The 26,081-nt window shown below is 43.4% G+C and overlaps 2 protein-coding genes across 20 annotated transcripts in view; one reads left to right on the forward strand and one right to left on the reverse strand.

The window, feature by feature from the left end:
- The window catches only part of GLYR1 (glyoxylate reductase 1 homolog), a 32,831-nt gene extending 11,667 nt beyond the window's left edge, over positions 1–21,164 (reverse strand). For 3 of the 13 annotated variants that reach the window (XM_065558753.1, XM_065558750.1, XM_065558748.1), the window contains exons 1-5: positions 21,026–21,157; positions 18,525–18,561; positions 17,132–17,211; positions 6,484–6,622; positions 5,630–5,872 (exon numbers count right to left, since the gene is read on the reverse strand). In XM_065558753.1, coding sequence (XP_065414825.1) covers positions 5,630–5,872; positions 6,484–6,622; positions 17,132–17,211; positions 18,525–18,561; positions 21,026–21,063 — 537 coding nt within the window. In that variant the 5' untranslated portion in view covers positions 21,064–21,157. Of the gene's footprint in view, positions 1–5,629; positions 5,873–6,483; positions 6,623–17,131; positions 17,212–18,524; positions 18,562–19,758; positions 19,850–21,025 lie in introns of all 13 variants that reach the window. The other 10 variants (XM_065558759.1, XM_065558755.1, XM_065558758.1 and 7 more) reach the window with 6 other exon arrangements.
- Positions 21,165–21,241: 77 nt separating this feature from the next.
- Positions 21,242–26,081, forward strand: part of UBN1 (ubinuclein 1) — a 36,791-nt gene continuing 31,951 nt past the window's right edge. For 5 of the 7 annotated variants that reach the window (XM_065558736.1, XM_065558738.1, XM_065558737.1 and 2 more), the window contains exons 1-3: positions 21,242–21,381; positions 22,014–22,883; positions 24,439–24,525. In XM_065558736.1, coding sequence (XP_065414808.1) covers positions 22,641–22,883; positions 24,439–24,525 — 330 coding nt within the window. In that variant the 5' untranslated portion in view covers positions 21,242–21,381; positions 22,014–22,640. The remainder of the gene's footprint in view (positions 21,382–22,013; positions 22,884–24,438; positions 24,526–26,081) is intronic. The other 2 variants (XM_042861597.2, XM_065558740.1) reach the window with 1 other exon arrangement.

A 26,081-nucleotide genomic window follows, 5' to 3' on the forward strand; every position in this document is an offset into this window, starting at 1 on the left:
ACCATGTAGTGTTGGCTTCTATGACATACAAACAAGACAATTTTTGAAGAGCATCATGAAACACTTTCCATTTCACAGGCCTTTGGGAAATCCCTCCCCAAAGAAGGTCACACTGCACAATGCATTGCATCGTCAGTGTAACACTATCCAGCAGTGGGCAAAATGAAGGAGAGTAGGAATCACTGACATGGGGAATTTAACACAGTTATGATTTCAGGAGAAATCAAGCCCACTGTACCCAGGAGGAATATATTTACACAAATGCAAAATGAACTTGGGAAGAACTGAACCCCCCCACTCCAGCGTTTCCCCAAATGTGGGGCCATCCCTCAGAGAGAGAGAGAGCGCGCGCGCGAGAGAGAGAGGAACTAATCAGGGCTAATCAGTCACAGACTTCTTAATTGTTCTCCAGATTCTCAGCTTTCACTTTTTAAAAAATTAGTCTCTGCTATGAATAGTGAGGAAACCTTCACAACATAAAGTAAGCGTAACCAAAGCACCAATGTCTGCCTCAGTTTGCAGAATACCTGATACAGTAGCTCAGGTGTTTGTTTCATTTCAATAGCTGCTAACTCCAATGACAACAATCATACGTAACATGTCAATATTTTCAACTATTTTACTACTCAGCAAAGCATGTAAGAAAGAGGAAGTATATTATGAAGTTCTATAGCAGCATTTCCCATATGTGGTGTGCAGAAGATGTATAAATTAAGCTGTGCAGGCCCCTATGATACCACATAGCAGGATTCAGGAAGGAGGTGGGGCATGATTGGTTTCATTTTCCTGGAGGGGGGTGGGGGTGGTTCCTCAGCTGTCAAGAAATGAACAAACATGATCCTCTCCCTCCCCAGATCTACTTCCTGAAAGAGCACATTACTGTCCAAACACTGGCAGTTTCACTTGGGGAACAAAGCAGCAGCTCGCATTACTTAGAACAAATATGGCCAAAGTATGGCTCGTGGACCTAATCTGGCTTGTTGCTGCTGTCTTTTTGAAACAGAACACAACTCTGGACATTACACACCCCAGCACGTAATGTTCCATCTAGATCCAGGAGGCCTTCCACTCAGATCAAGGTGAAGCACTGCCTGCTGGGATTTGTAATTAGTGGGAACGGCACCGCTGTTTGGACAGCCGAGGGTGGCTACAATCTGCTTTGTTTAATTCAGTTTAGTGGCCCTTAGGATCTTGACAAGTTATGGATGCCCAGATTTTGCCTAACTTAAAAATATTCATCTCTTTAGTTTAAAACTGAGCATATTTTAAAGAAGAGTACAGCTGGGGTTGTGAGCTTCTTGGCAGCTCAGCAATGTCACCTCTCATCATTAAGTAGTGTAGCTATCTTTATCTTCTTCCCCCCACAAAAAGGATAAAGAAAGATTCTCTGTTATGAAACAGAACTGACTGTCATAGAAGCCAGCATTTCACGCGACTCAACCTATGCAGGTAGAAAATGTGTGTAAAGTATTTCTTCTTTCGGCCAGAAAAGTAAAATATTAGATTTTTAATTATTATTTTCACAATAGGGATAACAGCAGAATTTATGCCTGGGCTTTTAAATTTCCACGATGGCATTAATAGACAGCATATTATTCTCTGGTGGCACATATCGTTATTAACTTCACGTATTAGTTAGCCTGTTGTCTCTGGCCAGACATTTGCTAGCCAGCTGATCAGCTCAATGTCATAAGAACAGCTTTCCACAGCCTCTGCTGAGGTTTGCCAATAAAATACTTACTTCGTAAATCCCTCCAACTCATTTGTGGCAGCTGGCATGACTCCTGCAGCTGCATTCTCCGCATGTGACAAATGCCACATGCCAAGATGACTGACAAGTCTTCAGGCCAATGAGGATCAAACTCATGACTGGCAACTGATCTCACATATAGAACCTTCAGCAATATGCCCCCTCCAAGATTGGAATCATGCTCTGATCCAAGAAAGCATCTTTCATCCCCAGAAGATTCTGAAGGTCCATTTTAATCCATGTATGTATACCTGAACTTTTAAGATAAGTCTATCCAGAAGCACAAGGAACATGTACAATAAGTTAGTCAATAAAAAGTTATTCTGCATTAACCAATTAAGCCCCCAGAGCATCAATACTGCCCAGAACCCACCAATACCCACCCACCTTTTCCTCTTCTCAGAAGAACGGAGAAACAGATAGGCCTTAACAGACTCTGGAATTCTCTTCCTGACCACCCTCTTCAGTCTGACAAAGAGAGAGTCAATAGCCCATCATTAAACCTGCTTTGCCAGCAGTACCCTCACATCTACTACCTGGTGGTAACTCCGCAGTTAAGTTCCAGCTATCAAGAAGAAAGGCAGCTGCTCTGACAACCAGGGCCAAATCCAATTAGAGCTTTAGAGATCAAGACTGACATCTTGAATTGTACTCCAAAGTGCATTGGAAGCCAGCAAAGAACATGAACTACAGGTACAAAGTAATCCCTTTGAAGAACCAATGAGCAAGCAGGTTGCCATGCTGTGCACGGTTTTCAGCAGCAAGTCCCTTGTAGAGCATGAGCATTATAGTAATCAATTTTGGAGGTGACAAAGACATGGATCACTGCAGTGGGGTCCACAATCAAAATAAAAAATTGCAATCTTCTAGCTGAGGACAGATACAAAAATACATTTGGTTGCTGCTGCAGAGACATCCAGAAACAACTGAGAATACAAAACCTGGGGTTGCACTGTATCTCAGTAACAGAGGGAATACATCCACAATCACAGAAGCTAAAATAAGCCTCACAAATGCTTCTGATAGCTTCCCCGTACCCCTACCCATTTCTTCAATGACTCTCAATCAGATATCCTGACCCAAGCCCCCAATCTCTGTTAGCACCGTGAGTAAGGGAGGGAAGAATATCAGTCATTCAACCACACAAATCAGATGAGATGGGAGATGTACATGAGGATATCATCTCAAGGCACTAACGCTCACATCTCCTCGCTAATCTTCAAATCGGCCCTCATGCATACACTGATCAAGTGGGGTGGCAAGATGGAACCATGTGCAACTGCACAAGACAGCCTTCTCAGACAAAAATGAATGGAAACACTCAAGGAAGACTATCTAATCCTGCTAGGAATCCACAGAAGATATTCATCCCTGTGGCAGGGAAAACTCCACAGCGGCCCAACACTAGCATTTAATTTCAGAAAGGGGAACTACACAAAAACGAGGAGGTTAGTGAAACAGAAATTAAAAGGTACAGTGCCAAAAGTAAAATCCCTGCAAGCTGCGTGGAAACTTTTTAAAGACACTATAATAGAGGCTCAACTTAAATGTATACCCCAATTTAAAAAACATAGTAAGAGAACTAAAAAAAAGCCACCGTGGTTAAACAACAAAGTAAAATAAGCAGTGAAAGGCAAAAAGGCATCCTTTAAAAAGTGGAAGATAAATCCTAATGCGGAAAATAGAAAAGAGCATAAAATCTGGCAAATGAAGTGTAAAAATATAATTAGAAAGACCAAAAAAGAATTAGAAGAACAGCTAGCAAAGACTCCAAAAGTAATAGCAAATTTTTTTAAATACATCAGAAGCAGAAAGCCTGCTAAACAACCAGCGGGGCCACTGGACGAGCAAGATGCTAAAGGAGCACTCAAAGATAATCAGGCCATTGCGGAGAAACTAAATTAATTCTTTGCATCTGTCTTCACTGTTGAGGATATGAGGGAGATTCCGAAACTTGAGCCATTCTTTTTGGGTGACAGATCTGAGGAACTGTCCCAAATTGAGGTGTCATTAGAGGAGGTTTTGGAACAAATTGATAAACTAAACAGTAATAAGTCTCAGGGACCTGATAGTATTCACCCAAGAGTTCTGAAGGAACTCAAATGTGAAACTGCAGGACTACTAACTGTCATCTGTAACCTATCATTTAAATCAGCTCCAAATGACTGGAGGATAGCTAATGTGATGCCAATTTTTAAAAAGGGCTCCAGAGGTGACCCTGGCAACTACAGGCCAGTAAGCTCACTTCAGTACCGGGCAAATTGGTTGAAACTATCGTACAGAACAAAATTGCCAGACACATATATGAACATAATTTGTTGGGAAATAGTCAACATGGTTTTTGTAAAGGGAAATCATGCCTCACCAATCTACTAGAATTCTTTGAGGGGGTCAACAAGCATGCAGACAAAGGAGATCCAGCGGATACGGTGTATTTAGATTTTCAGAAAGCCTTTGATAAGGTCCCTCACCAAAGGCTCTTAAGCAAAATAAGCAGTCATGGGATAAGAGGGAAGGTTCTCTCATGGATCGGTAACTGGTTAAAAGACAGGAAACAAAGGGTAGGATTAAATGGTCAGTTTTCAGAATGGAGAGAGGTAAATAGTGGTGTCCCCCAGGGATCTGTACTGGAACTAGTCCTATTTAACATATTCATAAACGATCTGGAAAAAGGGGTAAACAGTGAGGTGGCAAAATTTGCAGATGATACAAAACTACTCAAGATAGTTAAGTCCCAGGCAGACTGCGAAGAGCTACAAAAGGATCTCACAAAACTGGGTGACTGAGCAACAAAATGGCAGATGAAATTTAATGTTGATAAATGCAAAGTAATGCACATTGGAAAACATAATCCTAACTATACATATACAATGATGGGGGCTAAATTAGCTGTTACCACTGAAGAAAGAGATCTTGGAGTCATTGTGGATAGTTCTCTGAAATCATCCACTCAATGTGCAGCGGCAGTCAAAAAAGCGAACAGAATGTTGGGAATCATCAAAAAAAGGGATAGATAATAAGACAGAAAATATCATATTGCCTCTACATAAATCCATGGTACACCCACACCTTGAATACTGCGTGCAGATGTGGTCACCCCATCTCAAAAAAGATATATTGGAATTGGAAAAGGTTCAGAAAAGGGCAACAAAAATGATTAGGGGTATAGAATGGCTTTCGTATGAGGAGAGATTAATAAGACTGGGACTTTTCAGCTTGGAAAAGAGGCGACTAAGGTGGGATATGATCGAGGTCTATAAAACCATGAGTGGTATAGAGAAAGTAAATAAGGAAGTGTTATTTACTCCTTCTCATAATACAAGAACAGGGGCCACCAAAATGAAATTAATAGGTAACGAGTTTAAAACAAACACAAGAAAGTATTTTTTCACGCAATGCACTGTCAACCTCTGGAACTCCTTGCCAGAGGGTGTTGTGAAGGCCAGTACTATAACGAGGTTCAAAAGAGAGCTAGATAGATTCATGGAAGCTAGGTCCATCAATGGCTATTAGCCAGGATGGGCAGGAATGATGTCCCTAGCCTCTGTCTGCCAGAAGCTGGGATTGGGTGACAGGCCATGGATCACTTGATGATAACCTGTCTATTCATTCCCTTTGAGGCACCTGCCATTGGCCACTGTCAGAGGACAGGATACTGGGCTTGATGGACCTTTGGTCTGACCCAGTATGGCCGTTCTTATGGTCTTATGTTCTAACAATAACCTGGTCAGCTAATAGATTCAGAAGAATCGACACAAACAGCTTTACAAATGGTACAAAGCTGAACTCTTCCTTTTGGCCTGTAAACCAAAGTGCCAACCATCCCTAGAGTCCATCAGTGAAGTCCACAGGTCATGGCAGGACATGCAGAACACAAACCTTCTCATCTTTGGGAGGCCGTCCCCGCTTCCGGGGGCTCTGATCTAGTGCTCTTTTCAGGGGCGATTTTGAGCCTCGCTCTGATGAAACAGAAGACGCTCGCTTCTTCCCTTCCCCTGTGCTCTTCTTCAACTTCCCTTCAGACAAACCAGCTTTGCGTTTCTCTTCACCAGCAGACTGCTTGCCTCTCTCCTCACTGGAATTACGCCGGTTCTTCTCTTCGCTGGAGTTATGGGAAGACGCCTGATAGATTATAGAACAGAAGATTGCAAGGAAGGGAGAGAGAGAAACTTGAGTGATTTTCATAAAAAACCCAGGGATACCGAGAATCCAATGCTGATTATCAGGAAACTGATGGTTCAAAGTCACATTACAGCACCGGGTCCAACAAAAATTAGCTCTTTGAAGCTGTTGAGTTTGAAGTTATTGAAGTTAGCATTTATGTCAAATGTATCAGTTTCAAAAACTGGTTCATAGAACACGCCATGTGAAGCATCACTGGGGGAATCATGTACTCTAAAACAAAGGTTTAGGAGAAAGTGAGTTTTAACCCCAGATTTAGCACTGATTTACTGTGTGGTCAATTAGCCTCTCTTCCTCAGTTTCCCCATTAGTAAAAAAGAGGTTAATGCTTACCTACTTCACAATGGAGTTGGGGAAATTCATGTTTGATTAAGTGCTTAGAAGATGGAAAGTACTATGAGTGCCAACTAGCATCATGGCCATCATGACCACTCTTCTATGGAAAATTTAAAGCTAGAGGCCACCAGCTTTAATAAAGGTAAAACAGAAGCTTGGTTACTGATCACGTCAAGCCCAACTTTGGCACACAAAGTAAAGCTAAAGCCACTCACCTGGTCCTTGCCTTTGGCTTTCTTAAGGAACTCCTCCACAGCATCCACAGCCTGCTGGAAGCGCTTACCCTTGTTAATCTTGATCATTTCCTCTTTGTGGGCGTGATAAGGCTTCAGCTGTTCCACTTTGATCCAAGCACTGATAATAAATGTCAGAAAAATGTAACCACGGATACATTTTCCAATCAAAATACACATCAACTTCCTCACCCAACCCCACCATGTAGAGATAAAACTGACATATACAATAGTATGGCCACATTGGACTGACCATACCAGCAAACTCACTTCTGTTCCCTCTTCCCTGATGGCTCCAACTCCTACATTCACTGAAGTCTTTCATCAGCCTTCCCAACAAGTAGCATACCCAACTGTGTAAATGAAACTCGCCTCTGGGCACCATTCATGTGCTCTGCCATTGCGCCCACATGTGAGCACATACATTTATAAGTGCACTACTGATTGCTCTTGTACTGGTGTGGGGAAAAACCCACAAACCCAATGTGGGATTTTATTCCTAGGACTGTTGCAACAGGAGGCCACTTAAAAGTTCTGACAAAACAATCTTTTGGTCAGAGACAAGATTACTCTTGTTTAGTACTGTGTATGTATGTATAAATCCCCATGAGGGCTGGAAGAATAGACAATATTTGTCAAATTTAGATTTTGTAACACATGGGTGACCACCACAAACAGAAGGAGAACACACACCATAACTCACTGCACATCACACTTTTGACACGCAAAGGATCAAATGCCTTGTAATAAACTGACATTTTTCACTTTTGATGAAAAAAGCAATTTATCCTCAATTGCTGGCAGTGTGTTTAAGAGAGGCTCGCACCACTGTGTTTTACAATGTAGTAACGTCAGAGCAGAGCTCTCTTCTGCTTTGTGAAGAAACTCCTAAATGTTCTCCCTATAACTGCTGCTGTACTGGTTTTCCCTGACACTTCTGAAATGGGTAGGCTCTCAGGCAGAATGATTGCCTTCTTTCACATTGTCCACCGCTTCTACCAATTCAAAATGTTCATTCCAGACTGTAGCTCCACAGTGCCTTTCCACCTATTCTCCAACTGCCTCATAAAGCGTTGAGACCACCTTCATCTAATCACAAAATCTGAAAAGGGCACTTCAGCTGATCTGCTGCTGATCAGTTAAGTGGCTGCAGTGCTCTTTCCACATTACTACTGGGGAGAGTAGAGTTCTGTGCACTATTTATTAGAAACTTTTTTGAATAGGAACAGCCATCAGCATTTTTCATCAGGGAGCAGCTCAGTGTACAGCATTAGGCAGGGAAATGAATTTTAAAAATGGGCACCATTGAAAAACAAAAGATGTTAAATGTCAGTGGTAGAAGATTTAAACATTTTGATTATCCCCAGCAATGGTTATCTCCTGCAGATAGGTGCTGCTGTTCACAGGAAGCCTTTTCAATTTCATATTTTCAAGAATCATATCTACATAGCTATAAACTGAACACAATTTTTAAGACATGATGCCTCAGTAGCTCATTTTTCAATAAATAGAAATTAGAAATTCACCCATTATGGCATGATTCCTCTATTTTCAATTGGACCTCCTCCACATAACTGGTACATTCAGTATTGAAGTGTTTCATAATGCTTAAAAAGTTTCAGTGCTTTTCTCTCTCACCTTCCAGTTGTGCTACCACAGCAGAATATCTAGGAGCTCTTTGGCTCACTTTTCTAGTTTGTTTTTCCATTGCTCAGACAAGCAATCTTATCCCAGTTCCATATATTATCAGCATGATGGAACCAGACTACCCGAGATCTGTTCTCATTTTACTACAGCTTCAAAAACAACCCGTGGCGTGAGGCAGCTTTTCTCCATCCACCTGCCTTAAAAATCATAATTCCCCAATGCTTTTTAGAATGTTCATCTGTGCAGTTTTAAAGCCCAGAGTATTTCACTGATCTCATCATTCTTTGCTTTTCATTTTAAAGTCTCTGGCCTCCGCATCAAGGTTTTCTGACCAGTTATAGCAAATAGCCTGTGTCTCCTGGATCTGTTTAGGACACAGGAAAATAGCAGAGTTCCCAGCCTCATGCTCATGGATGAATTTTTCTTTCCACTTCACATTTGGGTCTTGCCCCTTTGCCTGTTCCTATTTGCTCTTTTTTCATGATGCAATGACCAGTTTACCATCTTAAGGCCTGGGTGAAGCAGCTTCCTTTCCACTAGCATGGGCCATTGTATACAATGAGCCCCTGGATCATTCAGTGTGGGACTGCAAACATTTCACAGGTAGATACTTTTCACATAGGACTTAATATAGGAGAGATCAGAAACTTCATGGCCGTTAGAGCAGGTAACTATTGCTTAGAGATTGCAGTTAGTACAGGTTTCACTATGCAGGAAGCATACTTACACACTTTCCACTTACTGCAAGCAGGTTCTTGCTCTAGAGTTTCCACTGTAGCCCTGAAGGTGGAAGATCACAATGCTTTCCATTCTGTGCACCCTACAGAATCCTTTTCCTCATCCTACATCCCCCTTCATACCCACTTTTGAGTTAGCACAATATAATGAGTGAAGTCAGTGATTCTCAGACAACAGTCTAGAAATTGTCCAGGGAATCTCTCTTGGCAGCATGAAACCCTTCACCCTAGGGACCTCAAATGACAGCGAATCACTAGGAAGCTGGGCAGTGTTGGTCTATGAAAAGCTAGTTAGCTCGCTCTCTCACACATGTACGCGTGATAAGAATGTTGGGAAACGAGTCAATGAAGTCATTTAAGAAGCATTTCCCACAACTTCCTTCCAGATTTGGGCCCCTCAATGAAATCACTTTATTTCCAGTAGTCTGTTCCTCAAAAACTTATTGGAGGGGGAATCCATTGCATTTTCTCCGCCCAACTGCCTCTGATGCGTGTACCTGCCCACTCCCCACCTCCTTCATATGTACACCAGCTCTTTGCTCACTATTCTTTTGGTAGTGGAGAAACAAGATCTATACATCAGGCGGGGTTCTAGGGGAGACAGACACAGACACTTGGGACTGTTGGAGACAAGGATTAAAGATCTATATAAAGGACTAAGGAATAAGGGCAAGCAGGCAAGGGCTTAGAAAAGTCACAGACACACAATAAGAAAAAAAAAAATCTGCATTCCTCTCCCTAGTTTATCCCTTTTCTACATGCCATAGATTTATCTAATCTCTCCAGGACAGGGACCTGTCCTCTTAAATGTCTGTAAAGCACCCAATACTGTAGGGTACTATAAAAATAAAGCTACATCACAGAACAAAGCCATTCATAGCTACCCATGCATGCCTCAAAAAACAATGACCTAGCATAAGTGCTCTCAAATATGACATATTAGGCTGTGATCTCATAGCTAAGGAAGGTCAAGTATCCAGAAGAGAGTTTTCTGAGGCATAACATAAAATAAGTGCTAACCTTATTGAACGCTAGGTTCAAGCAACCTACCCACAGGAACCCTAATCCTAGGTCCAAGCACTCTACCCATAGGAACTCTACAAGAATGATTAAAGGTCTAGAGAACATGACCTATGAAGGAAGGCTGAAAGAATTGGGTTTGTTTAGTTTGGAAAAGAGAAGACTGAGACGGGACATGATAGCAGTCGTCAGGTATCTAAAAGGGTATCATAAGGAGGTGGGAGAAAACTTGTTCATCTCAGCCTCTAAGGATAGAACAAGAAGTAATGGGCTTAAACTGCAGCAAGGGAGGTTTAGGTTGGACATTAGGAAAAAGTTCCTGTCAGGGTGGTTAAACACTGGAATAAATTGCCTAGGGAGGTTGTGGAATCTCCATCTCTGGAGATATTTAAGAGTAGGTTAGATAAATGTCTATCAGGGATGGTCTAGACAGTATTTGGTCCTGCCATGAGGGCAGAGGACTGGACTCGATGACTTCTTGAGGTCCCTTCCAGTCCTAGAGTCTATTAATCTATGAAAACCCTAGGCATTATAACACTAACACTAGGGTGGGGAGCCCAACATATAGGAACCCTAAGCCTAGCTCCATAGATCCTATCGATAGGAACCCTAAACCTAGCTCCACAGACCCTACCCATAGGAACCATATCCCAGCTCCTTGCACCCTGCTAATACGAACCCTAACCCTAGCTCAAAGTGCCCTAATCATGAACTGTAACCCTAAATCCACATCACCTACCCAAAGGAACCATAATCCTATTTCCAAGTCACAGAAACATAGGAACCCTAACCCCAGTTCCAAATAGCTTATCCAAAAGACCCTAATCTTAGAGCAGAGACCTAGAAGAACCCTATTCCTAGCTCCAAGTACCCTACCCATAGAAACCATAACCCTAGCTCCAAGTACCCTACCTGTAGGAACACTAATTCAAGGCAAAGAGCCCTACCTATAGGAACCCTAACCCCAGTGCCAAGTACACCCCACCCCCAGGAACCCTAGCACCAAGTACTCTACCCACAGGAACCCTAGCCTTAGGATGGGGATCCCTAACTATAGGAACCTCACCCTACCTGCAAGTACTGTACCTATAGGAACCCCAACCCTACCCCTGGGAACCCTAACCCTAGCTCCAATACATGATTCATAGGAATATCCTTAAGTCCACGTACTCTAGCTCACGAGAACCCTAATACTAGTTCCAAGTACCTTACCCACAGGACCCTAACCCTTGTGTCCCTCCCCCCACCCTCATAGGAACCCTAACGCTAGCACAAAGTATCCCCATAGGAACCCTAACCTTAGCACCAAGTACCCTACCCATATGAACTCTAACCTTAGATCACGGAGACCTATTCACAAGAATCCTAATGCTAGCTCCGAGTACCCTGTCCAAAGAAATCCTAACCCAAGCTCTAAATACCCTACCCATAGGAAACATAACCCTAGCTTCAAGTACCTGATCAGACCTTCAAAAGCCCCACATTCACCACCAGGCCAATTCCAAATTATTGTTTCTGAATGCAAGATCATTGGTGAACATTCCAACCGGCTGCAGCAGAAAGCTCTACTATCCCATGAAGAACCCTTGGGTCCAGGAAAGAGCAGCGGCAGAATTTAAGCTTTGGCATCACAGAAGGATACGGGGGCTGGTGAAACTGCTAACACGGTTTTGCTAAGGCCATAATTTTTGTATCTTTCAAGTAGTCTTCATATTATACTTTTATCTTGGATGGCAAGATTTGTCTTTGATTTTTTTTTGGAGAGCTCAGGTCAGGAAGTGAGCCCAGATGTCCCTATTCCTGATGAGGTTATTTAGTTTGTACACTGGTACTTCAGAAAGATGTTATGGGGTGATGTTAACAATAAAATTTTGATAATACACTAATACTTAAGATTTTTTTTTTCAAGCTGTAAGGCTTGTGAGTAAGTGAAAGAGCATGGTAGTATTTATCAGGTAGTGGTGGTTGCAGTGTACTTTCCAGTATTTCACTGAAATGGCTCCATGTCTATAGGTAGTGACACTGTCATAGCACAGAGCTAATGTCTGTTTGCCAAAACTAATTGCAGATAGGCCAAGTTCCTCTAGTTGAGCATAGACCACTGCATGCAGAACTATTTTGAATTGTATGAAGCACACCTTGGGTCTCTCTCACAGAGTTTGATTTTTACGGGATTCAGTCCTGTCATTTGTCTGAGAAAGACATGTTAGGGTTCTCCTTGCCTGCCTTATTTTGTGTTATTATTGTGGGGGTGCACTAAGCCTTCCTATGACAAGTCGGTAGGCTTGGGAAATAAAATGGGCTGTGATCGTATACCTAGGAACACAATTATATATTGGGTGGATGAGGGAGCTTATCTATACCAATATTTTGAGAGAGACCTGCTTAATATATTCCAGCAGAGCTTAGAGACCCCAACCTACTTATAAGGTTTCTAGTGCTGCGAAAAGGGTATATGGGACTTCCCTTGGGATTTGGGGGAATAGAAAGGAAAGACATTTCAGGGTATATCTACACTACAGGGGGGAGTCGATTTAAGATACGCAAATTCAGCTACGTGAATAGCGTAGCTGAATTCGACGTATTGCAGCCGACTTACCCCGCTGTGAGGACGGCGGCAAAATCGACTTCTGCGGCTTTCTGTCGACGGCGCTTACTCCCACCTCCGCTGGTGGAGTAAGAGCGTCGATTCGGGGATCGATTGTCGCGTCCCAACGGGACGCGATAAATCGATCCCCGAGAGGTCGATTTCTACCCGCCGATTCAGGCGGGGAGTATAGACCTAGCCTCAGAGTGTTATTTCTCTTCAGAATTAGAGCAATAGCTAATAATCTCCCAACTTCCAAAATGAACGCTAAGGCAGTCTGAAACATCTCACTCCCTTTCATGGAGCCAGTGAGTGAGCTATATAACCAACAATATGTGTATCATAACTACTGAATACTTCAGAGCAAGGTGCAAGTACTATATTACTACTGCAGACACTGATAAAGTCCCCATCGTTATGGTGTATGGGTTACTCTGGGGGAATACTGCATCATTGTGCATGCGCAGAATTCATGTCCCCTGCAGATTTCTTTATTTCCCCATGGAAAAATGACTTCTGATGGGGAAGCAAAGGGAAGCTGCAAGAGCAGTCACGTGCCCCTCTCCGGCAGCACAGGCAGGTCGGTTCAGGTGCCCAGAGCAACCTGTAGAGACGTAAATCACCGCTGTGGGGGGAGGATGTGCAGTCGTGCATGAGAGAGAGAGAGAGAGAGACACACAGATACACACTCTGTCCCTCTCACTTGCTATTGCAGTGTGCGCCTCGTGGAGGAGCAAGGGCTTCAGGGTGTTTCTGAGGAGATAAGTGTGGGGCAGGCTCTGTGGCCTCAGGCAGAGCAGAACGTAGCAGCCTGTCTGCTTAGTGAATTGTTCCCATTCTCTATGAATTCATCCAGGAGTATAAAACAGGTGTAAAAGTTTTAAGGCTCCTCTACATTGCCAGAGTGGTGTAAAGGCCTTATAAATGCTTATTGTCCTTTATTGATTAGAACTGGTCTACGTTTTTGAACTGAAAAAAATTCCTATCAAAATGTGCTCCATGAACTGTTTGCTACTGATCTTTCTGAAGATGGTAAGTAGCCAATATAAATTGTGAGTTTGATTCCCCAGCCTTCACTTGCTCTTCAGTCGCCTATGATGTAACATGGAGCATATGGCTGCACATATTTGTTGACTAATAACTAGAAATAAAGGGTCAAACCTAGCTACATTACTATTAGGCAAGGGGGTCTGGGGATTTCTTCCAATGCTCCTCACTCCCGTTCTCCATCCACTGTATTGTAGTTTAAATAAATTACCAAAATAATCAAAACCAGTGTGATTATAGTGTGTTATTTTGACAAATAAAATATGCAGAATTTTAAAATCTTGTGAGCAGAATGCCCCCAGAAGTAGTGGGTGCACTTCATGGGCCTTAAGTTAAAATGCAAAAACATTTTAAGATTTGGATCACTCAATGATTACCTGTTCTTTTCATTCTCTCTGAAGAACCTGTCATTGGCCACTATCAGAAGACAGGATACTGGGCTAGATGGATCATTGGTCTCACCCAGTATGGGCATGCTTATGTTCTAACATTTCCTACATGCTAGCAAGACACCTTCTAGGAGCACTATTACTTTAAGGGCAGAGACAATGGAAACTTTACCAAGAGGCTAAATGCACGGAGTAACCGTCAGCAGGAAGCCTGTGAAAAGCTGGATGTCTGAATGCAGCCAGGCTCAGGTTTATACATCTTTGGCCAAAGCCAGTTCTGCAATCTTGAACACCCTATCCTTGCTCACTGTAGCCTTGCCCTTGGGACAAGTTAGCTTTATCATTGCACATGAACATAAGCTTTGTGGTGAGCAAGGAACGAAGAGGAAGTCTCTTCTAAATTGGGCCCTAAGCGATTTAGGATCTTGGAGAACCTGAAAGTTTCACCAACAAGCACTGCAGCATGCAAGTCACAGGTATAACACGTTCCTACCCATCCACTCTGCTCAAACAGTTGGCTGTCATATTTTGCACCAGTGTTCATTTTTGAGTTAAGCAGCCTTCACGCTTAATCCTAGGTAGGGCACACTGCAGCCTCAAGATGACAAAGGCACGGAGACGACAATACTGCAATCTTTCAGCTAGCATACAATGAAAAGATGGCATTTTTGGCCACATTTGCCATCTGGGAATCTTGAGTAGAAAGGAGTCCATCAACAACCTGAGATTGTAGACCCTTTTGCCAGTGGATAGGTAAATGTCCTCAACTGAGAGAGCAGTGAGACTTCAACAGTTCCTCAAAATGCTTTCCCCTGCCAGCCAGCATCTCCTCCATTGTGTATATATACACCGAACATAAGCCAGAATGGCTTTTGTCCAGATCCCCATCTCTGCCAAACCAAGACAATATAAGCTGTAGAGCCAAGTGTCATTAGCATATGGATGATACTATAGCTAATGCCATCTCAAAAACTTAAGCAGGCAAAACTGGGCGTTAATTACACTAGAATAGTCCAGTACTAGGTCTTTGTAACCGAGCACACATAGTTTGATGGAGACTGATCGGGATGGGGGTGGGGCAGGGGAGATGTTTTCAGCTGTCTTACTAATATTTTTCAGATTTATTATCTTCAGCCAGGGCACTTATCTCCACCTAGATGCATCACTTTTTACTTTTGTATAGGTTTCCAAGTGGTAGCCGTGTTAGTCTATATCAGCAAAAACAACAAGGAATCCTTGTGGCACCTTAGGATATTCAACCCTTCTTGTCAACTGTTGGAAATGGGCCACATCCATCCTAATTGAATTGGCCTTGTTAGTACTGACCCCCCAGTCAGTAAGGCAACTCCCATCTTTTCATGTGCTGTATTTTTATACCTGCCTACTGTATTTTCCACTCCATGCATCTGATGAAGCGGGTTTTAGCCCACGAAAGCTTTTGCCCAAATAAATGTGCTAGTCTCTAAGGTGCCACAAGGATTCCTTGTTGTTTTTACTTTTGTATACTAATCTAAACAATTAAATAAGATAAAAGCCAGCTATGGAATAAATTACTTTATTTCTGCAACCATGAAATTTCTCCTTCCCAGCTTGCTGGAGTTTAAGGCAACTGGTTTAAGAATCTAATCTCAAATCTGGTTGTATGATGAGAAAATTTTCCCATTTTTTGGCATAAGCAAACAGATCTAAACATATGCATTCTCCACAAGGTCCAGTATGAGATATAACAGAGCCATAGAAGGCATCCATTTCTTCTCTTGATTAGTGGAGTTTATAAGAAAATTGAGGTGGAAGGACAGTATTAATTTCTGCTCCAACTTCAAGTTGCACACACCCATCAGTTAGGGTAACCAGGATTTTTAAATCCTGTGATTATCCACCAGGAAATGATTACATTTCACAAGCTGGGTTTTCGGCTGTTCCAGTCTGCCACATGATAGGATTTTTCCTAACCTGAACTCCAGAATCATGTGATAAACCACTTATATTTTGTAGCTTTGGCCTCCTAACTTGCTATCTGTCCACTAATCTCAAGTGGAGCATTCCAGATCTACGACCAGTTTTTCTAAAGCTGTCGTTTGGACAAAATCCCCCTCTCCCTGTCCAAACCTACCACAAAATATTTTCCTTAGTTATAACCAAGAATTACAGTGATCGAGGTGAAGGAATGAAAATATCCATTCTTTGACTACTAACAACTTTAGCTCACAAGAAATCATAACTAATCAGCTCATAAAGACACCATTTTTACATTATTTGAAAGCCAGTAGCCTCCATTTTATTGGTATGCAGCTTCCATTTCTAGTCCTGGCTGGTTACATGACCTCAGTCCTTAAAGGGACAGTGAAGCTTTGACATTATGCTTTGAAAAAGTGACAATTAAAAAATAAAACTTCCATTTCCTGTCAGAGCATCTTGTTAATGCGCATGTCCTCACTTTTGTTTAAGTCCTTCAAAAAAGTAAAGGGTTTTTCTACTTATTGGTGTTCATAACGAGGTTTTTTTTGTTTTTTGTTTTTTTCCCCTTGCTAAATGACTACACAGGGAAATAGCGAAACTGACTAAAAATGACTTCAAATATAAAAAATAAACAACACAGCAGGGTGGTGGTAGTGTTTGCTAACATTTCAGTTCCAGGAATCTTAAGTTATTTGTAATAACAGCAGGTATGTAATTGTCAGACTAGTGATTTTTCTCATTTTGGCATGTGCCTTTATCACAAAACGCTACTTCATAGAAAAATGACCTACAGTAACTTTACCACCCCGTGTTGCACAGTCTTCCCAAATGCAAAACAAGCACATTTTATGCCATCAGACATCATAAAGTGTTCTCTTTATGAGTGATGCGAATAAAACCACTTTATATTTATGGCAGGAGAAACAAGAGAGACCACAAACTATACTTGAAAAATGTTGACAGTTGCACTAACATTAACAGGCACACCTACGCCCATGCAAGAGATCAACTACCCAGAACTCCCTGTCACAGCAGCACCTAAAATCAAAACATGCTTGAGAAGGTCTTTGCAGCCCTCAAACACCCACATGAGAAGCTACATCATAGAATAATAGTTATATATAGATAATATAAGGCAATCTTTCTCAGAGCTACACCTTATTATGCTAGCATAAAACTCTTCCAGGAAAGCCCTGTGATTTAAAGGCCAACATTGTCATCAGATGAAGAGAGTGGGTACGTACTGATCTTCTGTCCCAAAAAACTTCACAAAGAAGCACTTCTTTCCACGAGGCTTCTTCAGGTCTTTAGGCGGATTAACGATCTGATGGGCAAAGACAGGAGACAGTGTTAGTTAGAGAGGCAGCAATAGAATTCTGTGGCTTTTTGAAGTTTTCAGTCTATGAAAAAGAAATCGACTTCATGGTTCTTTGCTAAAAAATATTTTTAAAGTAAAATGGTGGTGAGGAGTGGGCTTGTACTGGTAGCAAAGGTCTTCCTCCCAAGCACACAATCCATATATTTCTTTGTTACTCACAGCACTATGCCTAGAGTTAGCATCAATCACCCTATCGCATTATAGGCTTAGCCTGCTGTTCAGGAGATAAGATTGGACTTTTGTCACAGCTGTTGTGAATTCCATGATTTTCATGGTTTTTTTTTGTTTTAAATAGTCATGCCTTTGGGTGTTGTGGGGCTTTTGGATCTCTGAGAGAGGACAGATGTGAGTAAAGATGAATGAACTTCACTGTAAGCTACAAAATTATACCTGTGTTGCATGAGCTCAGGCACACGCATCAGTGTAATTTTAGTGAGGTTTTACTGTTCCAAAAGATCAGCAACATGAGGTTCTCCCTATCCCTTAGGAGTAAATTATCTTTTTAAAATTTGGAAAACCAGGCTGGGTTTACAGAGCTTTGCTCCCATAAGGCAACTATTACCTAAGGCCTAGTCTTCAGTACAGAAAAGGGTGTTTCTCTCAGAGTTAAAATGTGAATGAAGACAAGGTGGTTGTAATTTTAACACAAGTTACTAGAACAAGTTAAACCATAGACTCTCAAAGTCTTCACATGAGTTAGCAGATCACATTAAAATCTACAAATTGCTTTGTCTTCTTTTGGATTTTAACTCAAGCTAACAAGTTAGGAAAACACTTTTCTTTTGTCCTGAAGACCTCGCCTATATTGTTAGGTCAGCACATGTATCTACACTAAAAGCAGAAAATAGAACACTTCTTTGGGAGTATATAAACAGTGCCTACAATCTGACTTTAAACACAAAATCTTCTTTCCATATCTAGAACTTTTATCCACAATCACCCAAGTGTCTTCTCCCAAAGAACATAACAAAACTGTAACTTTAAGTATTAGTTTGGGAATCTGGACTCTCCTCTCCTGATACAATCAGTTCCAGATTCTGACAATTTGGTTTGTACTGCTTTTCATTCCATCTGAACTAACAGCTGTTACTGACAGACTGAACTTCTGAGTCAAGTAAAATCCCTGATGCATAGTCTGGTTCACAATTAAGGCCAAAAAGCTTCTTAGCTAAAAATTTAAGACGAAAACGATAATAATCTTAAATCTTCACTGGAATTATTTTCATGAACTGCTCCCTTCAGGATAGAAGCAGACTCACCTTTCCTGGCCAAGGAGGATACCGGCCCAGCTTCCCCCTAAGGAAAAACAAAAAGATCAGCCACTAGCATCAGAAAAGACAGTTGCTCCACTTCTATCTGCTTCCACTGCAATTTATTTTCAAAAGTCAGAGCTTACACAATATAACCACAAAGCCTACCAGGACAAAAAGTACTGTTCAGCTTGGAAGAGCACTCACCAATGCTCCCAAGTGCCATGTGAGCAGACGGCTGTGGCCATGCTGAGCTGCAATGAAGTTTGCATGGGTACAGGGGACCACTCACATGGAGAACATTACAGGATCAGGGCCTAAGTCATTAAGAATAGAGATGGTAAAGCTAGCACCTGGAAGATCAGTACTAAAGCTCTTAGTACTTTGGTAAAACTGGATGACATTTCTTTCCTCCCTTACAAACGTCTAGTTTAATTGCCTGCATCAATATGAAATCCAGAGTTTGGATTCATAACTTAAGACTTTTCAGGACAGAACAGTCTAATAAGCATCATATGTTTCCAATTCATGTAGCTGTGATTCCTAAAATGTACTATTTTATAATTTAAGATAAGAATGCCTATATCAAAGGTTGCAAGGTTACTTCCATTATCACTTTTTTCAGCCGCTCATCATGCTCCTAAGATTTGTGAAACATACTGTAGGCCCACTAGAAACACAGAAAAGTTTATTTCCTGCCTTTGCAAGTTTCATCACAAAGTCTAAACCAAAGCATTTCCTCACAGAAGGGGGTCGGGGGTCGGTGTCAGCATGAAAGCATAGTCTTCCTACCCCTGTCACACAGGCTTCAAATGTTCACAAAACCTTATCTGGCATCAGTCACTGTCTTGCATGAGACTGGCAGAGAATCCTTAGTGCCTGCCAGTTCCTGAACTAAAATTCTCAGCAAGTAGCATGTCAACATCCATGAGGTGAGGCTTCCGCAGAGAGGGCAAGCTGGTGATGACAAAAACACTGCTTAGAAGGACACTAACCACGACTTTCTTTTACTGTTGCATCCATCAATTCTCCTTTTATCAAGGTTATTCTGCTTTCCCATCTCCCTCCAAGTCTTATGGCTATAGCTCTTTTTGGGTGGGCCTAGCGGCTGTGCCTTGACTACATGGCCATGTATCAAACTCAAAAGCTGGATGATCTGCATTCAGAAACATCACTAACAGCAGTGCACTCCCAAAACACTCATTTGAAACAAGTTCAGCTAAAGGAATCAACCTTTACTTACTTTGCTATATAAATTAGACAACTTCACACCACTGTCAATGTTTCGGATGAGAAACTGCAGTTGTCAGCCTGGACCACGCACTTCTTTTTATCTGGGATATAAATATAAATGCATACACTTGCGTGTTGGGGATTAGCTATTTGTTGCAGGCCCTAGTGTGATGCCTAACCCGTCATTCAATGCCATCTAGAAGCACAGTGAAGCCTGTACGCTTTAGGAGCAGTACTAACAAGCTTTGAAGGAGGCCCCATCAGTCCTCCCGAGCTGGAAGCATAGAGACCATGACTCCTCAATTGTGTTGGGGGATAAAGCACAGGTGACAGGGGAAAGTTGCTCCTGTGAGCTCCAACAGGGATATCCCAACCTGGAAAAAAAAATCCCATTCCTATATTGTGTTGCTTATCACATAAATCACTCCCTATAAGTGGCACCCAGATCTTAATGATTACCCCCCCTTCCTTGCCCTGCTCACAACCCCCAGGTGACTCCTGTATATCCAACAACATCCTCCTAGCAATCATCCCATTGCCTCATTCCTCTACTTTTGCTGTTCTTTAGATGGTTGTCTCACCCTGTCTTCTGGCTCCAAAAATGCTAAGGCAATGATTCTCTATCCCTTTTACTCCTAAAGACTCCCACGTAACAGCACATTACCCACCCCACGGGCAAAGCCTGCCCCACATTGCACCCTGAAATAGAGACCCATTGCTCTGTACCCCACCCTGTCCTCAACCCAATACCTCCCGACCAATCGAGGCTCTGATGCTATTCCGCCCCCCCCCCCAGAATCCCCCAAAACCCATACAACTCCCCCATCAACTCTCTGCCCCCAGTGATGTGTAGGCAACAGGCCAGTGCTCTGCACCATCTCGCCACTGTCACCGCTCCAAACTGACACCTCTTGTTCAACTGCTCGGCCCGCTCCTGGGGCAAGTGTCCCAGCTCTCACCCTGCTTTCTGCCCTGACCCGTCCAGAACAACAGCCCGGGCCGCTTCACATCGGGAAGGCGGGGCTCGCTCCCAACCCCTTCGTCAACACTTCAGGGTGAGAGAGCCCGGCTTACCCCACCCGGGTGCCTACCCTCACCGGTACCACCTATACCCTCCCCCCAACCCTACGTCTGCCCGGTAACGCCCCCGCTCCGGTACCACCCAGCCCCCCGCTCTCTACCTCCACTCCCGTATCACCCAACCCCACACCCCCTGCAGGGCTAGCTCCTGCCAACCCCCGCGCCCGCTGCCCCAGCCTCCCGGCCCCCACACTCACCACACCAAGTCTCCGAGCCGCAGACTCACAGCCGCCATCTTACCGACTCAGCCAGCAGCAGCACGGCGCAGGGGCTGCCGGGACGGGCCGGAGGGGCACCACCCACGCCGCGGCCAGCCTCAGCGGAGGGGGCGGTGCCACCGGGATAGGGCAGACCGCGTCACGTGATCCAGGCGCGCTGTCACCGCGCCGCTCCCTCCGCGCGTGACTGCCCTCTCCCCGCCCATTGGGCTCGGGAGTATCACGTGACCCTGCCCGACCGCCTCGGCGCGGGGTAGCGCCTCCGGCACGTGATACGGGAGTAGGGAACGGATCCGGCCTGGGAGTGAGCGGAGGCGGTCGAGCTTGGAGCGCGGGTAAGTCCGAGCCTGAGCGGGACAGAGCCTGGCGCACAGGCACCTCCCTTGGGTAGCGGTGTGACTGGGTCAAGCCTTGTCCGTTTCCCACCGGGGTCGGCGCGGGTAGCCGGCCCAGGTCCCTCTCCTGGCCGCCCCCGGGGGCGGCGCGGGGCAGCCTCGGGCGCACCAGCTACAGGGGATCCCAGTGCCTCCCCTAGAGCCACTGTTCTCCTTTCTTTCCGCCCTCGTTACCTTTCCCTGGGCTCTACTGGGGCGTCTAGCCCGAAAGGCCCTTCCTCCCCCCGGGCAATCTGGGGTCTCATTCCCTTGGGCTTGGATCAGATACACGGCCTGAGGGTGTCCCCATTCCCTGGGGCTGCATCGGGCAGCTGGGCCATAGGCTCCCCCATTCTCTAGGGGCGAGGTGGAGCATGTGAGGCAGCAGGTGGTATCTTCCCCCAGTGGGTTTGTGGCCTGGAAGCTCTCTGGGGATCAGCTTCTGAGCCGGGTACCTGTTGTCACTGAGGTGATTTATTTTTAGGCTTCTTCCTGAGCTTACACACTTATCTGAGCTGGATTGTGGGGTGGTGTCATCCCCTCAAAAAAAAATCCATTTGTGTTTAAGCTGGCTCTTTTATTTTCCTTTCCAGTCAGAAATGTGAAGAAGTTTCTTTGGGAGGCAGTCTTGTGAGTGCTGATCTTCGGGCATGGACCAGGCATCTGACAGTAGCAAGCATGTGTCTGTGCCCAATGCAGAGGAGGAACAGGTGTATTTGGCTCTCCTTGCATCTTGATATCTGCCATCAAGGGCAACGCTCTGATGCAACGTGGCACAGTCCAGACCGACATTTGTGACAAAGGAGTGTTCAGGCATATTAAAACTGGTTTTCTGGAGGTTGCACTGTGCACCAGATTATTGTTTTCCTTTCTCGCCACCCTGTAGAAATGGAGTTTTGCAGCATTAAAGCAGTAACGTTATAGATGGACCGACATTAAAATGTAGGGGCCCGCAAACTTCAGAGGTATTTCTGCTCTGAGAATCAGCCTTTCTCTGATGAATGCAGCAAGCTGTGAGAGAGCCAGTTTTTGCCATTCCTTAAAGAAACCTCCAACTCAATAATCTTTTCTGCTTCCAATGTGCTCCTGTATCCTTAAACATCTCTGTGTTTGTCCTTGTGATTAAAATCCCCATGTATGCACATGCACAAGGTTTCACCAGAACTTCTCTGAACTAATGGAAACCATGCCATGAGACCTGCTAAGACTTGCTAATAGCCATGACGGAACCCCACAGGGTTCAGTTCACCTCTTTGCCAGGTCCACTAAGCAACACTTTCTTGAAGAAGCCTCGTAAAGAGGACGCTGCAGGAGCAGAGCAGCCCCAGGACTCAGCTGCAGCAGCAGTTCGCATCACACTCACCCTGTTTGAGCCAGATCACAAACGGTGCCCAGAGTTCTTCTACCCAGAGCTTCTGAAGAATACTCGAGGGAAAGTGAAAGGTATTTCCTCAGGAGACAAGGTGAGCACCTAATAACGTACACTTTTCAACTAAAGATTTCAGATTGCTTCACAATATTCTTACAACGCTCTTGGGAGCTGGGTATGTTTTATCTCTATTTTAGGGATGGGGAAGGAAACTGAGGCACAGAGGTGAAATGACTTGTCAGTGATCACACACCAACTTGGTGATAGAACTGGGATTAGAAACCAGGACTTCTTACTGCTGGACAGCATTCCCTTTATATTTTTGCGTTATTAGAATTTCCCTTGAAATGGATAAAACGCTGTTTGGAAAGTACAACAATGTCATATAATGATGATTTGACTTGATCCAGACTGACTGCAGTGCTTTTTTGGTACCTGGATTGCTTGAAACATGAATATCCTTAAAAGAACATTGAAAGCAGGTCTTCTCCGTACAGCTTGTATAGTGGGAATCTGCAGAGAGACGGGCTCATACTGTACACAGATATTTCAATTTGAGCATTCTCTGTTGATTCCTGCTTTGTACATAAGTTGCTGTCAGTCAGCACCTGAGAAATTTGCTTGCCAGTAGTGAGTAGGAAACTTTTTCCTTAAGAGGGCTCACCAGTCAGTTTCAGCAGAAACTAAACTTTGATTTTAAATAATGTAATTTAAATGCAAAGTGCTTCAGAATTAAAACTGATCTCCTTTGTAAAGCACTTTGAGATTTAAAAGACAAAAAGTGCTCTGCAAGAGCTAGAATTGTTGTTAATGTGATCTGTAGAAATACTGATTTCCTCAATCTGCAATGGATGGTTCTAGTGCTACTGCTGATAACATCATTATGGTGTTGCTTGGGAAAACTAACAAGTTCTAGTCAGTTTCATGTCTGTTGTCCAGAACCATCTGGGCAGTCAACTGATGGTTTCATGTAGCTGCTTGAGAAAACTCTGAGGAGCAGCAGTGGCAGGCACTGAAACTATTTACATGCAAGGACAACCTGAAGGACAGAAGCTATGGGGAGGCAGAGTGGGGAGAACATATGCTTCTGTGTGTGTGGCAGCCAGGACTCTGGGGGATGTAACAAGTTGGAGGAGAGAACAAGAGCAAATTCCTTCCTTCTAGCTGCCCGAGGGAGAAAAGAGGAATGAGCATTCAGATTAGTCAGCTGCTAGCTAGCAGTAATACAAAAGATGAAATCCATGAGCAGAGTCCTGAAATGAATCCCAGCACCCTCTTTTCCTTTGTAACTGTCCATGGAGGCTTGGGTTTCTCATGAAACCTCAATGAAGGGTGATGGAAGGCTTACTTCGCCTTTTTGGCCTCTCTCTGGCTAGTAATTTGACTTCTTGGCCAGTGAGTGTCTGGATAAATTTTCAATCCTTGTGTATATTCTCTGTTGCTGGTTATTCCTTGCACTCTGAGAACCCCTAAAATGGTTCTGTCATTGTGCAAAGAGCTGCAGTAGTATATCCACTGAAAACAGCGCTTCAGCATATTGAAGATGGTTTGGCTAAGCTTCTTTTCAGAGGCTCTGCTTGTGGTGGGACTTCTCAGTAAGACAGTGTGATGGAGTCGATTCTTATGTTTGCCTCTGTTCATTTTCACAGAAGAAAGACCTTGGTGATCCCTTCAATGATGAAGAAAAGGAAAGACACAAAGTGGAAGCTCTTGCCAGGAAGTTTGAAGAGAAATACGTATGTGTTTTATCCTCCTACTACACTCTCTTCTACCATAATGAGTAATTCTATTAGCTTAATTTCCACTCCAACCTCTTGCCTCTCTGCTAATCGTATTTTATTAGGAATAAAGGCCATTGGTTCTTATGCTCCACTTCTGGTGAGATCCTTTATCCAGCTGGAAAATAACTTTCTCTGGTTTTCTCAGTCCTATTGTCCATTAGTAAAGACAAATTGTGGACAATAAGTGAAGGCTTCTCATTTTCACTTGTTAGTGACGTGCCATCAACTAATGCAGGGTGGAAACTTTTTTTTTTTAAAGGAAAAATAGCCTTTGTGAATATACCTTCTTAATATGAAATGAGTATGAAAGAATGTAGTGCTGTCTATTAAGTCTGTACACATGCATCTTTGGCACCTCTGCTATCATACAGGACTTTGCCAAGCTGCACCACAGTGTGGAAAAATAACCTGTCTTGTCAGCTTCACTGCTCTTTTTTACACATGCTGTCTAGGCCCTCAGGTCCCAGCAGTGAAACTGACAAGAATTAGGTTTCAATTTCATTGTGTTATTGCTTGGGAAAGCTTTCAGCATTGTTTGAAGGGTCGATACTTCTACTATTTTCTGGAGCGGGGTATTAATAAAATGGAGACTAGGGAGTGGTAGAGTAGCATGGTCCCCCTGCTTTCCTGCAGTCAGAAGGCTAGGTAAAAATAGCTCTGCTATTCTGAATTAAAGAAATTCAAAGAATTTCTTTAACATGCTATTCACTCAATCATCCAGATGGTGGTAAAATAAGGTGTCATCAGAAATAGCCCCTGCAGCTCTCCATAAACAACTCTCCTGTTTTTTCAGTTGGTGGATATGCCTTAGATTTTAAGGTTAAAGAGGTCCATGACAATAACAAGCAGGGCTCAAACAGTACGTTCACCCAGGGCAAGTGAGAATTCTCCTGGTAGAGTGCTATCAAATTCTGTTGAATCTAAGCTTTCATTTAAAAAAAAAAAAAATCCTAGCCTTTATGTTGGTAAAAGCCACTTTCCAAATGTTAAACCATGTGTAAAATGATGCTATGCTGTCATCTTAAATCTGCAGACAGCTTCAGAGCTTCTGTTGCTACTCAGAACTTTGACAAACTGCAACCAGAGTGGTGCTAGTCTTCACTGCTGCTCTGTGAATCCTGTGGACAACAGTGAAATTGATAAGAATTGGGTCAATTAACTGTGGTGTTGCTTGCAGGGATGCTAATGGTTCTTCTCTTGAGGATTTTTTGTGGGCAGAAGGCTTCAAATTTATCAGGCACTTACTAGTTAGAGGCTAATGTGAAAGACAAAGGCTCCAAACAGAGTCCAGGGATATCAGCTCAGTAGGGATCCCAGTGCTATCTCCTTTCCTGTCACCTGTAATACTCTGCTGTGGTCAGAAATTTGAGTCCTCTGGCTATTGGGTCCTGGTGTGGGTGTTTGTAGGGGTCTGAGTGTAGACATGAGGAAGAGATCGATGAGACGTTCCAAAAGAAATATGCTATTAGATTTGGGGGAGAGAGGTGGGAGGAAATATGGAAGAGGCAGGG

The sequence above is a fragment of the Chrysemys picta genome, chromosome 10 (genome assembly GCF_011386835.1).
Source record: "Chrysemys picta bellii isolate R12L10 chromosome 10, ASM1138683v2, whole genome shotgun sequence".
Classification (NCBI taxonomy): domain Eukaryota; kingdom Metazoa; phylum Chordata; order Testudines; family Emydidae; genus Chrysemys; species Chrysemys picta.